At 33.9% G+C, this 17,530-nt stretch overlaps 1 protein-coding gene across 8 annotated transcripts; it reads right to left on the bottom strand.

Moving 5' to 3' along the window:
• Nucleotides 1–4,966: 4,966 nt before the first annotated feature.
• LOC141616634 (putative F-box/LRR-repeat protein At3g58880) lies at nucleotides 4,967–17,076 on the bottom strand. 8 transcript variants are annotated; one of them, XM_074433871.1, is made up of 4 exons: nucleotides 16,933–17,076; nucleotides 6,161–7,496; nucleotides 5,905–6,081; nucleotides 4,967–5,481 (listed from the first exon to the last, which is right to left on the bottom strand). In XM_074433871.1, exons 2-4 carry the CDS (start codon nucleotides 7,481–7,483, stop codon nucleotides 5,269–5,271), a joined length of 1,713 nt encoding a protein of 570 aa, XP_074289972.1. In that variant the 5' UTR covers nucleotides 7,484–7,496; nucleotides 16,933–17,076; the 3' UTR covers nucleotides 4,967–5,268. The 8 variants fall into 8 exon arrangements, 7 of the variants coding, with proteins under 7 accessions (XP_074289972.1, XP_074289973.1, XP_074289975.1 ...); XM_074433872.1 differs by having other exon boundaries at nucleotides 6,161–7,492; XM_074433874.1 differs by lacking the exon at nucleotides 16,933–17,076 and adding an exon at nucleotides 13,582–13,634.
• Between the last annotated feature and the right edge of the window lie 454 nt (nucleotides 17,077–17,530).

Here is a 17,530-nt window from a genome sequence, read left to right as displayed (position 1 = left end):
TGGAAACAACTAATTATGATGAAAAGATCAAATTTTGATGCTCAACTAGTATCAAATTTTGAAGCTTGTTCAACAAGCAGCATATTAATTTAACAATAATGGAGATGAAATTAATTAAATGAGACAGAAAGACATCAATGAGAGAAGGGACATACCTGAGAAAGTGAGAACTGAAGGGACAATACTTTGCATTTGCTTTATTTTGTGAGGGCGAAAATATAACTCACTTTAGTCTGGCGACGAAAAAATGTGATTATTTTACAATAAGATGTGAACATTTCTTCCTAAAAAGTTACCATCTCTCTTATACTAAAAGAATAAGAGATCTTTAAAATTTTCCCGACTAAATAAATTTGACTATAATTAGGTTTTTATAATATCATATCTGTAATTGGGCTACTCTAATTGAACTTTCATTATATTATATCTACAACTGAATTATACTGAATTTTTTCTTTTCCACCAATTAATACAAAACATTAATAATAAAGGGAAATTTTACAATTTAATTTCAAATTAAATTAAATATCAGTTGTATATAATTGTTATTTTCTTTAATATTCTTATCAAAAAACCGCGCAAAATGCGTGGATCTATACTAAGTCAATTTATTAGGTACCTTCTGACAAAATTGTAAAATAATCTTGTGAACGTCAAAAGGTTTTTTTGTGCATTTGTTTGTTAAGTGCAAGAGGATTCTGAGAGGTCACAAGCAAAATGAGTTATAGGAATAAATGGAGAGGATCTCAATCAGGGGCGTCTTTCAACTCGTGAGGGCCGTGCGGTTGCACAAGGCCCCAAATTTTTGGGCCAAAAAAACCAAATCCAAGTAAGAATAAATAAAATTAGGGCCTTTAAAAACTCATCGCGATCACGGCTGCAGAGTTGGAAATATCCGACGAGTTTAATGCAACCAACATGGATGACACAATTGCTCACCGACGGAAATAAGGGCCCTTTTCTCATTGTAGAACTAGATTTAATAAAATTAAGGAAAATAATTACACTTAAACGAAACTAAACTCGACAAATCCTCTATTTACTAAATGAATAGGTGAAACTAGGAATTTTCTCGCTCAAATCACCCTCAACTATAAATTGGGCCTTATATTAAATAGGTTTGGTTATTCTCAAATATTAGGCTTAAACTTTTGTTTATTCTGTACAAATGTTGGTCTACTTTATTATTCTTACTAGTTTGAATGCCCGTGCGTTGCAACGGGGTAATTAGCTTATTTATAATGCAAAAAAAAATGTTATAAGCGTTTAATGTTTACATTATATGTCTAATGATTTGTTTACATATTATTAAAATATCTCTTTCAAAAAAAAATAAAAGATTAATATATACGTGGGTTAACTCTTATTTATAATCATATAATCACCCCACCTTATACAAATCTTTCGATGTGGGACAATTCTACTATTTATAAGTAATATATTCACAAAAATTGGATTTTTTTTCTGATGTGGGACAATTCTAATATTTATACGTAATACATATTTATCAAACTTGCATTAGTTTTCAATGTGGGACAAATAACATACTCAGAATTACACCATCTTTTTTGCACTTAGTTCGACATCCAACCAGATCTCGAATACCGAATACAGACAATTGGTACTCATTATATCTAATAGTTATATTTAAATTTAATAATATGATCAAGTACTCTCCATTAATATTTGTACGTTGTTTTTCTTCAAAAAAAAATTTAACATAATTGAGATACGGAAATTTCCCGTGGTACCCCTTAATTTTGTTAGATTTTCCATGTTACCCCTACTTTTAAAAATTTGCCTATGGTACCCTTGAGGTTCCATTTTTTTTGCCCATTATACCCCCTAATGTAAAGGCTGTTAAATGGACGTTTGATGGCGTGACAATAAAATAACAACTAAAAATAATAGCCCTTTTATTGTTTTATTGGTACGGATATCTCTTTTTAAATGCAAATTTAATTAACTATATCATTATAATATTGGAAATTTCTCATGGTAACCTTGAACTTTGATAGATTACACATGCTACCATGGACGTTTGTTTTCTATTTTTTTTATCATAATTAAAATATGTGCAAATGATAAGAACATATACTCTAATGATAGAATATATTTTAACACAATTCTAATTATATTATTTAAACATAGTATATTTACCATACCTACATTATTTTTCAATATGGGACATATAAAATCTATAAGTAGAAAATATAATGATATAAACTTTTAAGAGCTCTCCTGCAAGACAATACTTAAGCGACTCAAAAGATTTTGGGTTGATGCCTAAGTTCCAAGAATGCTCATAGAGTCACTCACCTTATGCTATATTTCGATGTGGGAAAATTCTATTTTTTATATGTAGTATATTTATCACACCTATATTATTTTTCAATGTGGGAGATATAACATACTATGAAATACACCATCTTTAATATGTGCAAATTATATGAAATCTATATATATACTCTAATGATAGCATTTCTTACCATGAATCGAATAATATTATTTTCATAATTTTTTTACCGACATTATTTTGTCAAATGAAATTTAAAAGTTTTTTATATAAAAATTAGAAATATCACTTGAATATAAAATAAGAAATACATAGTATATATTATAATAACAAAAAGATTTTCCAAACATTAACTTAGGTTAGAAATTATTATTGTAGAGACAGTAATACAAACTCTTTTAAGAGTTATCTCTGACAATACTTAAGGGAATCAAAAAATTTTGGGTTATGACTTTCTATTTATAATCATAAGATCACCATGCCTTATGGTAATCTTCCGATGTGGAACAATTCTAATATTTATACATAATATATTCACCACACTTACGTTACTTTTCAATGTAGGACAAATAACATACTAAGTACACCATTTTTTTGCACCTACTTTGACATTAACCCGATTTAATAATGAGAAAATACAATACAATACAATATACACTCTAATGATAGCATTTTTTTGTCACAATCTAATTATATAATTTTCATACGATACTTTTTTTTCAAATGAAATATAAAGTTTTTATATCAAAATTATAAACATCACTTTAATATAATATAGAAAATGTATATATATGGGACATTTCTATTATTTATACATAATATATTCACTACACCTACATTATTTTTCAATGTGGATATATAATTTTGTATTAATACCTAGTTTCAAAGATGCCTCCTATTTATATTTATAGAATCACCCTACCGTATACTATTATTTCAATGTGAGATACATAATTTAATTATTTAGACGTAGTATGTTCATAATGCCTAAATTATTTTTCAATGGGAAAGATATAACATATCAAGAAATACATGTCTCTTCTCCAAAAACCACTTTGAAGGTAAAACCACTTAGTCTCGGTCATTAGATATGGATCTCTACATCATCGTACATATAACGACTCATTAACGCTCTATTACTGCATTCAGAAGACAACCATTAGTAAAATCTTTAGTATCTTTAGTTTTGTATTGTGACAGGAGACTACCATTAGTAAAACCTTTATTTATTTTTTGATTTTCTTGTTCATGTTCTTAACTCTTTCTCGGGTAGTTCCCAACGATTTCCACTTTATTTTTTATATCATATCGTAGATAATGATAGAAAATCATAAGAGCTCTTTAAAACAATATTTATGAGACTCAAAAATTTTTTGGTGGATACATAAGTTCCAAATATGCATCCTATTTATAATCATAGGATCATATCACCTTATACTAATCTTTCGATGTGGGACAATTCTACTATCTATATGTAGTATATTCACCACACCTACTTATTTTCCAATGTAGGACAAAATATACTAAAGAGTACACAATTTTACGTATTAAGAAGTACACCATCTTTAATATGTGCAAATAATATGAAATTTATACTCTAATGATAGCATTTTTTAACACAAAGCTAATTATATTGTTTTCATAATTTTTTTAACGATATTTTTTTGCCAAATGAAATGTAAAACTTTGATATAAAAATTAGAAATATCACTTGAATATAATTTAGGAAATATACATACTATAATAATTAAAAGATTTTCCACTTTATTTTTTACATCAAAAATTATACTTTCCTAAATTGATTTTTGATGATGTGGACGCTCTTAGATCGCTCGAAAAAACTCTTTTATATATATATATATAGATTTTCTCAATATTTGTAGAGAAATATATTACACTTAAATACTTTAAAGTACCATATATATGTCATTTTGTAAGATTACTATATATTTTACTCATATTATTATTATTATCACATTTTAACCATAAATATATTTAAATTATTATATTAAAGAATTTTCTCCATCACAAATATCTTCGATCTCTTATTTGAAAAATACATTGCCGAAGTACTAATTAGTGTAATTTTATAAAATACGAATATCTCCCTAAAATACAACACCAAATACACAATATTTATTAATATTTATTAAAATTAGTAAATGTAATATATTTTGATTTTTCGTATGTAAAATTATCCTCAATTTTTTCCTTTTCTTTCTTAATAATTAATAGAACACATCAATATTGTAGATTTTAACAGTAAATTTAAAGTGTAATTATTAACAATGCTTATTTCTCTATATATTACAATCTAAAATACCGTGCATTTGCACGGGATCTAAACTAGTTGTGATTAAACGGTTTGAATTCAGAAAAACGGACCCAGCTCATTATCTTGTATCGAGATAACAAAATACCTTTAAAACATCATAATAGGGTCTGTAATTAACAGTTAAGGTGGTCGGACGAATGATCCAGAGCACGGCATCCACAACAGCAGCTACATTTTGCACGCCGGGCTCTATAAGGGTAAATGAAACCCATAAACATAATAAAACTCCATAAACATAGAAGTTAGAACTCAAAAACAGTGTATAAATGCGAGAAATGAACGACCTAGTGAGGAGAGGGCGGCAAAATCTTGTACTTACCATTCGGTCTAGAAGATAGTAGGGAAACATTGGTTGAACTTGCCATAATAAGCGTCATACATAGCAATACTACAGCTGCTCTCCTCTAGATCAGTAAATAAATGATTGGGCAGAGCGAGTATATCCTACTACGTCTCTTTAAAGCAAGGTTACATATGCATCAGGCATCAGCTAATCTTCACGTCCTCTACGACATTTAGAAGAGAAGTTTTAAGTTTTACACCATTAGAGGGATTCACTTTTCCGGGATAAGCTAAATTAGAATCTTTTCAACATTAAGAATAATCTGAAGCTGAATTGCAGTTGCACCCATCCCTATCAATTAAAACACCAATGAAACTTGAAACAAATTTTTTGTCCGAGGAGGGTTCGACATTGCTCAGGAAAAGCCGCTAAATTCTTTTTTGTAACCGGAACTCCCAACGGGCAATCAACATGGAAATCTTTTAATTTATGCATCCAACAGGGACGAATTAGTTGCTCGTTACAAATGCTGTCCTCTTGTTTCTTATACAAATTTTCACACAAGTACTGCAAACACAAAACCAGACGTGCACGGCTTTATTCACTTGGACTAAGATCACAAAAATGAAAAGGGTTCATTGAAACAGGATAAACTGTTTTTAGGAATAATTAGACAATCAGAACATTTCTTTCCATTTCTAATGGAGTCGGCATATAACATACAGGTACCAACGGAAAAAAAAAAACATACTCGACGCAATATTGTTTCTCCAAATCATCTCAGAATTTAGGTTTTATTTACATTTCTAATGGAGTCAATAGTTTATCATTCTTTAGTTCTGGATTAAGATGGAAAAAATACAATTTCTAAAACTGGTTGCAGTTCTATTTATCGTAGACTGTAGAGTAATAATCATTCGATGAAATCACGGCTGTTGGAATTAAAATGTGCAAATAAGAAGAACGCCTCAAGGTGATCGGACAAAATACCTTAACGACATAAGGAGTTCTACAACTGACAGTCAAGGTGGTTGGACGAATGATCCAGAGCAGGCCATCCATAAGAGGTGCTATATCTTGCATGATGCCGCCAATAACAAGAGTTAAATGAACGTTGTATAGCGGGGAAAGTTCAATTGCTTCTACTTGCTCAGGTTCAAATCTTGCCTAGCAAAACCAAATGAACTCCATTATTTATTTGTGAAAGCAAGAAAATGAAAGGGCCTAGATAAAAGCGGGTACTCACCATCGGCAATTTAAAGGTCAGTTTAACATTGGTCGCATTTCCCATTACGAGTATAAGGAATGCTCTCAACTTAACTAACCACAATGTGTCACAAGCCTCAAACATAATAATACAACACTGGCTCTCCTCTAGATTAGCCATTGAACTACAGAAAACACGATCAGGAATTGCAGTTGCCCAATAGCCGAATTCTCTCAGTTTCGGACAATCAACATATAATTCTGACAGATCATTAGCAGAACAATGAAGCAACGTCAAACTGGGACAGTCAATATGTACCTCCTTCATAAGTGGGGAATAACAATAAAACTTCCTCAGACCATTATTAGCTGCTTTTAATGTATCTATACCATGCAGATGAAGTTCTCCTTCTTCAAGAAATGGAAATATAGCGGTAAGGTCTTTAAGCAGGTCAGGCTGGATCCTGGAACCCCACGCTACGGTCAGCTCTCTAATTCCAGCACAAGCAACAGGGCTCACAAGAACCTCAGTTCCATTAGAATAACATTTGAAGCATTCAAGGTTAGTGTCTACAATGTCGACATAATCGAGCTTCCCAGCCCGAATTCTGATGACAGCCCTTTTTAGCTTAGGAAACTTCGAGAGGGTAAGAAACTCAATCTCAACAGAGCAGTTATCAAGGACTAGAATTTCTATCCCTTGACAATGCCTTATCAGGTTCTCTAACACATGCTCATCCATAAAAACATGCGACAAGCACAACCGCTGCAGGGAAAAATATTTGTTGATCGGGTCTTCTATTAATGTCTCACAACCAAAGTTGCACCCTCGAATACAAGCTGAACGTAAACCTTTTGAAGACAACACCGAGAGTGGAAGCTCATATACTACAGATGACCTAATGATGTCATCTCTACAGGACATGAAGTCCGCCGATAGTACAGTAATACACAGGTCTTCAACATTAATTTGTCTGACCAACTCCATCAATTTATCGACACGGGAAATGTACACGGAATCATTAAGGGCCACAGTCAATGCTAATTTTCGAATAGGTGAATCTAGTAGCATGGCACCAGACAACTGATAATCCACACGATCCATAAACATATCCCTTATTTGATTAATATCAGGCCCTCCACCACCTTCCTTAGCAGCAACAAGGGATTGCAATGCAAATAAGTTATGATCGAAATAAAGAATGGGATATAAGCTGCAAAACCTTTTCCATGTCTTCGATAAGATTGATGCTCGAGCAGAATCTTCTAAAGGAAGACGAGACAATATGTTAAGGATCATAGACTCCGGTAACTGTGAAATATGATCCAAATTGTCAATCTGTTTACTGTCAGGAGAAGCCATCCTCTCTAGCTAGCTTGATCCAAAGTGGCCACAAGAAAAAAAGGATGTCAATAAACAAAACCCCTGCACAATCTTATCTAATGTCTCAACGCAGAAAAAAATCAAACACCGACAATTATAGCATTGTGCTGATAAGTTAGCTGGCCCAAAATTTCGGCGAACTCAGCAACGGGAGTTGCATTAAGAAAATGTAAGAATCATCTAAACGAAAAATCCACTTGCTGCAAAGACAAAACAAGTGTTTGCCAGTTTTCAGCCAAATGATATTAGTCCATCGTAAATCGTACCAGCATGTAAGCGTGAAAACATATTCAAAGATTAATCTTAAAGAGTAAAGGAAACCGTTTGTTAAAACTCCGAAGTTCCTTGTCAACCACTCATGTCCAACTTCTGATCACAAACATACGATCTAATACTCTTATTGATCATACGACACCTAGTTTAGCATGAAAAATTGTAAGCTTAGCTCCCTTACCACCAAAAAATAAAAATATTATATAAAATGACAAAGTGAATTTACATGACAAAATCTTACATGGGATCAACTTATCATTATGTTAAAATGGTTCCACTCAAGACTAAGACTACATTATTTTTAGACTGAAATGGATTAAAGCAGTGGCGTATCTAGGATTTGCTCATAGGGGATGCAAAATTATATGCTATGAAAAATTGACATATAAATAGAGTATTATAAAGTTGTGTGTCTTTTGACTATTGTAGTCAAAGCTAGTAGATTTCCGAATTATTAGCCTCTAAAAAGAGGAAAAAAATGTATTAATTCAAACAAAACTATACTAATATATTATTTAACTCCCACATCCTAATATGCAAATTATTATCTAAATTAACTTAGTCATAAAGTATACAAACAAATACAACTAACTTTATTTGACTTTTGATAGATTTTGAAATAAGTAGGGTTTTTTATATGGATAAATTAGTTTAAAAAAAAGGTTGAATTTTGGAAACCGGAGGAAGAATGGGATAATAATAACTTATTGATACAAAATGCAGGATTAAAAACATAATGACGGAAAGATACCAAAATGAACAAATTTCAAGAAATACCCCATATTGTTAATATAAATAATTTTCAACTGTTATTTATAGCAACTCCTCGACTAATACTGTACTAACTAAACTGAAGTCTCAAACACTAGACCTCGGTGAAGTTATTTGAGTTTCTATCCGCTGCACCAAGAGAGATTTGTAGTCCATATTTGTTTCTTTCTGTACTTATCAATTATTTTCAGAATTCAGAGGGGATGCAAGCGCACCCACCGCACCCCCCTAGCTACGCCTATGGATTAAAGTGAGCTGAACTGAAATGAACTGAAATTAAGTACAAAAGAATGGAAACTAAAGGTTTAAGTCCCATTTTATTCCGAAATTATCATGAGAGACTATAACTTATCCCTCAATCATTGGCATAATTAATTAATGGGAATCTATCAACAAACATAAAAACACCATGAACACAAAGCATATAAAATTGAATTGCAGAAGCTCAAAAACTCAGAGACCATAAATCACATAAAAGATGACAACTTTAGTATCTAAATTGATGTAATTCTACATTTTGTAAACTGGGTTATCTCTCATTTTCATAATATCAACTGATTTTGATGGAAAGATTGAATTTTGCTGCATTAATTTGATTCTCCACTAATTGCATGATGAAGTTAAACATTAAGAGAAAGGAGGAGGAACAAACCTGAGAATTAGAATGAACTAACTGTTGCAATTTTAGAAACAGTACCAATCGGAGAAGGGAGGGGAGGGATGTAGTAATGGGGAAAATAGATTTACTTTTGGTAAATTCCGTGTCTTAAGACTAAAACGTGAACAAATGGGTAATATTGTCTGAAAATAGATTAATTTGATTCTCCATTTCTCAACTAGTCAAATGGACTCTATAAGAAGAGTTTGAGTAGGTAAGATTGTAAGAATAAGTAAGAAAGGAAATGGCAATTTTGTAAATAAAAAACAAATACTCCCTCTGTCTTTTATTTTTCTTCTCTTTTCTCTAATATATGTGAGGCGTACAATATTAACGCTCTGTTCCCATCATTTTTTTCATCATAACTTAAAACAAATATTCTCACAAAAAATAAAAAATAAATAAATAAATAAAGAATAAAGGGAGTATGTAGAATACTCTTTTTGATAATTAATAAGCACCAATTCTTTTAAATTTAAATAAATATTATTTTCTCTGTTTTTATTGATTTCATTACGTTTACTTTTTGCACATCCCCCTTATACTAAAAAAGGGGTGGCGTATTTTGAAAATATTTGTCAAAATGGTCTCCACGTAGGCTCGGGATTTCTAGACATGAAACACGCCACTACTAATGGCGTGTTTTGTGAAGGAAACACGTCATTAGTAGTGGCGTGTCTTTACAACAATTTTTTTCCTCAACTGACTGAACTTTAAAAAAAAAATTAATTACATAAGACACGCCATTAGGGGTGGCGTGTTTCCCCTCCGAAACCCGCCATTCCCAATGGCGTGTTTGTTTTAGTCCATTTTTTAATGAAGTTTCTTTCCGTACTCATTATAAACACGTCATTGGTAGTGGCGTGTTTTAGGTCCCAAAATCCCGAGCCTACGTGGAATTTTATAATTAAATTTTGAACCTGGGACGTTTTATAATTAAATTTTATAATTAAATTTTGATTGAAATTAATACTATTACTAATAGTTAGATTCTTTAATATATCTATCTAGAAAATCGCGCATTTGCGCGAGATCTATACTAGTATATTATGATGAGATATCAAAATAAATGGAGTATGGAGACATTTGACAATGAAAATACTTTACTACCCTCAAGAGAAGTGGGGTAGGTAGGGACTAGGGTATCACATATCATATTCATATAAAAAAGCTCAAGTGACTAAAAATAAACAGTTAGTTTTGCTGAAGACGGGTCGGAGGAAGTGACGGATAATGTCACTCACAAAATGGATAAAGGGGATAAGGTGGGGGCACCCCCCATGTACTTCCCTCTCTCCTCTATTTGGGTCATTTGTGAGAGAAAATGGTATCCGTCACTCCAGAGTGACGGATACGTGCCGTCACAAATGAGATTTTGTGAAAAATAAAAACGTACTCAAATGAAACGGCCTAAAATAAAATATGTAAATAACTCAATGGAATGGAGGAAGAAAATGTCACATTCATACGCATATCCTTCGGGCTCAGCCCCTCTTTAGTACCAAAAAAAAAAAAAAAAAATTCTTATGCATATACTATATTCCTTCCATTCTGGTCATTTGTTTACCTTTTACCCATTTACCATTTATGTGTCGAGGTGCGATCACAAATCACACGAAGCAGTTAATAAATCTCTAGGAAACAATTTCCTTGATGTGATGTGATTAGCAAATTGGATTGAAGGAAAGAACGTAATTTATTTTCCACTCACCGAGTTATATCAGGCTAATATATTCAAGTACATAAGTTATAGTAGTAGATAAATGGTACCATTTCAACTTCCAGCACCATTAGCATAAGTTATAGTGTTAGGTTTTATTTGGTAAAACTAATTAAAAAGGTAGTTGAAAATTAAAAAGTTAACTGAAACATGAAAAAGTAACTGATAAGGTAGCTGAAAATTAGAAACTGATAAGGTAGTTGTTCTATAAATAAATGTTTGGTAAATTAACTGAAAAGGTAACTGATTTTTATAAAATGACGTATAAGGATATAATAATTATTTAATAGTTTAGATTTAAAGGGTAAAGACGGAAAATCAAACTAATCAGGTACCTGAAATCTCAAATGCTACTCTATGTAACATTTCATTTCAGGTAGCTTATTTGGTTAAATAAGTTACTTCTCAAACGCTTACAAAAAATAAAGGTACCTGAAATTTTAGTCAAATAAGTTACTTTGACCAAATTAGGTACCTGAAATGCCTTACCAAACGGAGCCTTAGGCTCTATTTGACAAAACTAGCTGAAAAGGTAACTGAAACTTAAAAAGGTAGTTGAAAACTGAAAAGCTAACTGAAAGCTGAAAAAGTGACTGATAAGATAGCTAAAAATTAGGAGCTGATAAGGTAACTGATTATATAAAAATGTATTTGACAAACTAGCTGAAAAGGTAGCTGATTTTGGTAAAATGACGTAAAAGATATGCAAATTATTTAATATTATAGAATAGAATAAATGGGTACAAAATGAAAAATAAGTCATTTCAGATACCTGATTTCTCAAATGCTACCTAAAGTAGCATTTCATTTCAGGTACCTTATTTGACCAAATAAGCTACTTGTCAAACACTTGTTAAAAAGTCAGGTAGCTTTTGGTCAAATAAACTACTTTGGTCAAATAAACTATCTGGAGTGTCATGTCAAACGGAGCCTTATACTAACAGGTCTTGGATGAGACGGATGCTAGACCAGAATCTTCTAAAGGAAGATAAGATAAGATAAGATAAGATGTAAAGGTAGATAAGATAAGATAAGATAAGATAAGATGTAAAGGAAGATAAGATAATAAGTTATACTAGCGGGTCTAAGTTATACTAGCGGGTCTCAATTCTTAAAATCTTTTTACTGTCACAAAATGTCATTCTCTGTACCCATAACAAGCAGACACAAGAAAAAGCAAGTCAACAAAATATCAACCGCGCACGCCTATAGTATGAGTTGAGTTATGACTAATAACAACAAGAACAACAAAGTCTTAGTCAAAATGGATCATAATTGAAACCTTTTATTATTATAAGGGTTTTTCTATTATGTGTCCAATGGGCACATGATAAGGTGTCAATTAAGGAAAGTATTTGTAAAAGGAGTAGTATAAAGTATAAACACTAACTATCAGAAATGTAGGGCATTGATGATAACGGAATTGGGAAACAAAAATAAAGTAAAAACTTTGTTAAAGGACTTAAATAACAAAATTCAGTCCAACAGTCAACACCTAGTTGCCAAACTCCTGAAACACTCAAAGCTAAAAGAAATTCAAGCCTTGATAAAACTTTAAGTTAGTAGAGTTCCGTATCCTCCACTCCATATCCAACTAACGATCATCAACGTACAATATATATTCTTAACAAGCATATGGCAGCTAGTTTAGTCAATAAAATCAACACGGTGAATTGTCATCTTAGCTCCATCGCCACCAAAGAATTAATGCTCCATCTTACTAAAAAGAGAGTGAATTTTACTCGACAGAAAACTTAAACGAGATCAACTTGACATTGGTCATATCCTATTGCATGTTAAAACGGTTTCACACAAGACTAAGGCCAGTTAGACTAACTGAAATGGGGTTAAGCTGAAATACTATAAAGTTTATTTAAGCTTAACCTAAGTTCGGTTGAACTTAAACTTAATAGATTTTCACGGAGTTGAGCTGAACTGAAGTGGAATTAAGCCAAAAAGAACTCGATCTAAACCTATCATGGGAGTACTTAAAGAGTTAAACAATCTAGAGTTAAAACTTCGTTCTCACAATCGCTTTCTCATTTTAACATTATATAAAACGAATGTGAGTACGTTTTAACTTAAGACGGTCTTAAGCAAGAGTTTGTCTGATTAATAATTGGGGGTATCTACAATATTTTCTACCCATCAAAACAAAAACAACCCATGAACTGAAAGCAATCACAATCAAAGAAACTCGAAACTCGGAGATCATAGATCATAGATCATACAGTATAAAAGATGATAACTTTAATTTAAAAATTGATATTATTTTACATTTTGTAAATTGGGTTATCTTTGATTTTCAAATTTTCAACTGATTTTGATAGAAAGATTGAATTTTGCTGCATTAATTTTCAACAAAGTGCTTGCATTCTAGTGATAGACTTGGGTAACCTCAAAGCTTCCAAAGGCAAGAATTGCGAGGTCCCGTGTTCGAACCCACGGATGAGCAATGCATGCGGTTATCTCGGCGGCCCCAATTAGGGTGGTTTACATGGTCCAGGTGATGACGCTGGAATGCCTGGGCCCAGGGGAATAAACCCCTCGTCACCAAAAAAAAAAAAAAAAAAACTTGATTAAATAATAAATTAAGCAGAAATTATAACAAAAGCTGAAAATTAATAAAGTATTAAGATAGGAAAAGGGACAAACCTGAGAGTTGAGAAACAATCGGAGGAGTTAGAAAATTATTACATTTGGTGACTGTTAGGGTGCAAACCCTTGTCCCACATCGGTAGAATTAAAGATGGAAGATCATCTTTATAAGTGTCCAGAAAATATAATAGTACGAGGCCTTTTGGGAAGGAGCCCAAGAGTAAATCCGTGAGGGATTGGCCCAAAGCGGACAATATCGTACTATTATGGGTTGTGGACATAAATGCAGCAGAAGCCCAACACGGGATATTCACGCTTCCGCGCACAACAAGTGGTATCAGAGCCCAAGGTTCTACTTGGGCTAGACACGGAGATTCATCAGGACCAAGACTTGAAGGTGGCCCAAAAAGGCGGTCCGGTGTGACGTGCTAAGGCGGTGGATTCGGACCCAGTCCAGTGGATGCAGAGGAGTTTGGTACGCAAGTGTAGCACAAGCCCCGTGAGACACATGGAGTGTCGTTTAAGGGGAGGTTATTAAGACTTGGTGATGCGGGTGTCTAGGTGATGGGGTTGCATGGTGTGGGGAATTCTCCGTGGTGGTCAAGGTCCGAGTCAAAATGATGGTCCTTGGTTTGAGGGGAGGATTGTTAAGGTGCAAACCCATGTCCACATCGGTAGAATAAAGATGGAAGCTCATCTTTATAAGTATCTACTAAATATAATAGTATGAGGCCTTTTGGGAAGGAGCCCAAGAGTAAATCCGTGAGGGCTTGGCCCAAAGCGGACAATATCGTACTATTATGGGTTTGTGGACACAGATGCAGCAGAGGCCCAACACGAGATATTCACGCTTCCGCACAACAAGTGGTATCAGAGCCCAAGGTTCGACTTAGGCTAGACACGAGGATTCATCAGCAGGCCCAAGACTTGAAGTTGTACACTGTAAGGCATGGAACTCCTAGCTCGGGGTGAGTCCTTGAGCAAGCCCAGTCCAGGGTTAAGTGGATGAAAGACGTCATAGGTCTTGTGGGACAAAAGACCATTTGTGTATTAGAACTGTTGATCAGGTGGACCCTTATCAGATTGGGTGCCACAGGTCTCGTGGGTCCTACCGTTTGTGTTCTAGGACTTCTGAAGTGACGGACCCGGTCCAGGGTATATTGGATGCCCCAAGAAGAGCACATGGACGGCTCGTGGTAGCATGGTGTGTCGGCTAAGGGGAGGTTATCAAGACTTGTGATGTTTCAGGTGTCTAGAAGTTGGGGCTGTAGAGTGGGAGAGTCCTCCATGGAGGTCAAGGTGCGACTCAAGATGATGGTCCTTGGTTTGGGGGGAGGATTGTTAGGGTGCAAACCCTTGTCCCACATCGGTAGAATAAAGATGGAAGATCATCTTTATAAGTGTCCAGAAAATATAATAGTACGAGGCCTTTTGGGAAGGAGCCCAAGAGTAAATCCGTGAGGGCTTGGCCCAAAGCGGACAATATCGTACTATTATGGGTTATGGACATAAATGCAGCAGAGGCCTAACACGGGATATTCACGCTTCCATCTTTATTCTACCGATGTGGGACATGGGTTTGCACCCTAACAGTGACTCTCCCCCACCTTTGCTTTTGTCTTAACTACCCACTTGGGTATTATTTGACCCGTTTTCAGCTTGTGACGGATATGTCCGTCTTCAATGAGACTTGTTATTATCTTTATACGTTGCGCTTGTGTCAGGAACAAGGAACAATGGAGGATCTTAGTTATCTCTTAGAGAATTGGCTGTAACGACCAACTTTATGTAAACATTACCATGTGTTACAGGACTCTTACATCCACAACATCTCGATTATGCAATCCTACGATTAACCATTCGACTAATGTTTTCAGAACTACATCAGTGATGCAAGAGTGGATATAGTACATACTACTACAAAGTGTACCCATTTAGAGTTTCATCACCCGCAACCAAAGGTAGCGGCTGCGGGGTCCTCTCGTCACCAAAAAAAAGAAAAAAAAAAACATTAGGAGTCGGCTTTTCCTTGACAAAAGAGAATCATTTCAGCGAAGTAGTTGTCGTCTTCTTAGTTATTACACCAGTGAAGCTTAAAACAAATTTGGTCTTCCCTAACTTGACCATCACTCCGGTTTATAATAGCTCGACACTGCTCCTGCAAAGACGCCAGATTCTCCTTTATGTCGGAAATGTCCAACGAGGTCTCAACTTGAAAATCTTCTATTTGATGCAACCAACATGGATGACAAATTTGCTCACCACAAATCTTGTCTTGGGATTTCTTGACCAAGTTTTCACACAAGTACTGCAAAGACCAACCGAAATAAGTAAGAGCTCTTTTCTCATTGACATAAAACACTAAACTAAATCGAATTTAGTGAAGCTACAAACTAAACTAAATTTAATGCGTAGATATGAAGAACGCCTCAAGGTGATCGCACAAAATACCTTAACGACATAATAATTTCTACAATTGACAGTAAAGGTGGTTGGACGAATGATCCAAAGCAGGTCGTCCATAAGAACAGCTACATTTTGCACGTGGTAGTTTATAAGATCAAGGTTTAAGTGAACATTGCATCGCGAAGAAACTTCAATTGCTTCAACTTTCTCAGGTTCGTATATTGCCTACCAAAACCAAGTGAACTCCATTAAACTATTTGCTGTGGCAAGAAAATGAAAGCAATTAGAGAAAAGAGAGTACTCACCATTGGCAATGTCAAATTCAGTTCAACATCGGTTGCATTTCCTATTATGATTATAAGGAATGCTCTCAGCTTAACTAACGACAATGTGTCATAAGCCCGATACGTACTAATATTACAGCGGCTCTTCTCTAGATTAGCCATTGGACTACAGAAAACACGATCCGGAACTGTAGAGCCCGAATAGTTGAATTCCCTCAGTTCCGGACAATCAACATATAATTCTGACAGCTTAACAGCTGAACAATCAAGAAACGTCAAACTGGGACAGTCAATATGTACTTCCTCCATACAGTCGGAGGCCAACAATATTTTCTCATTTTAACATTATTTAAAACGGATGAGAGTAAGTCTTAACTTAAGACGAGCAAACTTAAGACGAGCAAGAGTTTGTGTGATTAATAATTGGGGGTATCAACAATATTTTCCACCCAACAAACAAAAATAACCACAATTGCGGAAACTCGAAACTGAGAGACCATAGATCATACAGTATAAAAGATGATAACTTTAATTTCAAAATTGATATTATTTTACATTTTGTAAAATAGGGTTATCTTTGATTTTCAAATTTTCAATTGATTTTGATGGAAAGATTGAATTTTGCTGCATTAATTTGCTTTTCAAATAATTAATTAAGCAGAAATTACAACAAAAGCTGAAAATTAATTAAGTGTTAAAGATAGGAAAAGAGACAAACCTGAGAGTTGAGAAACAGTAACAATCGGAGGAGGGAGGACTGAGGAGGTGTAGTAAACAGTAAATGTGTAAGATACTCTTAAGTCTCACCGGCCACCTTACTTGAATTTCCGTTGGTATCTTAAGACGCGTGTGACACTATGACGAGGTTGAGACGGATAAATAAACATAAATTTTAGGGATATTCTCTCGTATACCCCTGAACTTTTTCATTTTCTATGGTGTACCTCTCGTTTTTTGCAAAAAAACTTTGACCGACAATAATTCTCTATTACGAGTTTAGAAAACGGTAATTTTTTTTTCAAACCAATTATCTCGTCAAGGCCTTCAATTTGAAAAAAAAATTCACCGCTTTTTGAACTCTTAGCCGGTAGTTATGGTTGATCAAACATTTTTTAACAAATAAACTTTGACCGACCATAATTCCCGACTACGAGCTGAGACGTCGGTGAATTTTTTTTCAAACGAAAGACCTCTTAAAAACGGTCAATTTGGAAAAAAAGTTTATCGTATTCTGAACTTGTAGCCAAGAATTATTGACGGTCAAAGTTTTTTTGCATGAAAAGAGGGGTATATTATAGAAAATGAAGAAGTTGAGG

This window comes from Silene latifolia, chromosome 1 (genome assembly GCF_048544455.1).
Source record: "Silene latifolia isolate original U9 population chromosome 1, ASM4854445v1, whole genome shotgun sequence".
NCBI lineage: Eukaryota > Viridiplantae > Streptophyta > Magnoliopsida > Caryophyllales > Caryophyllaceae > Silene > Silene latifolia.
This window is presented reverse-complemented; position numbering and strand designations above follow the sequence as displayed.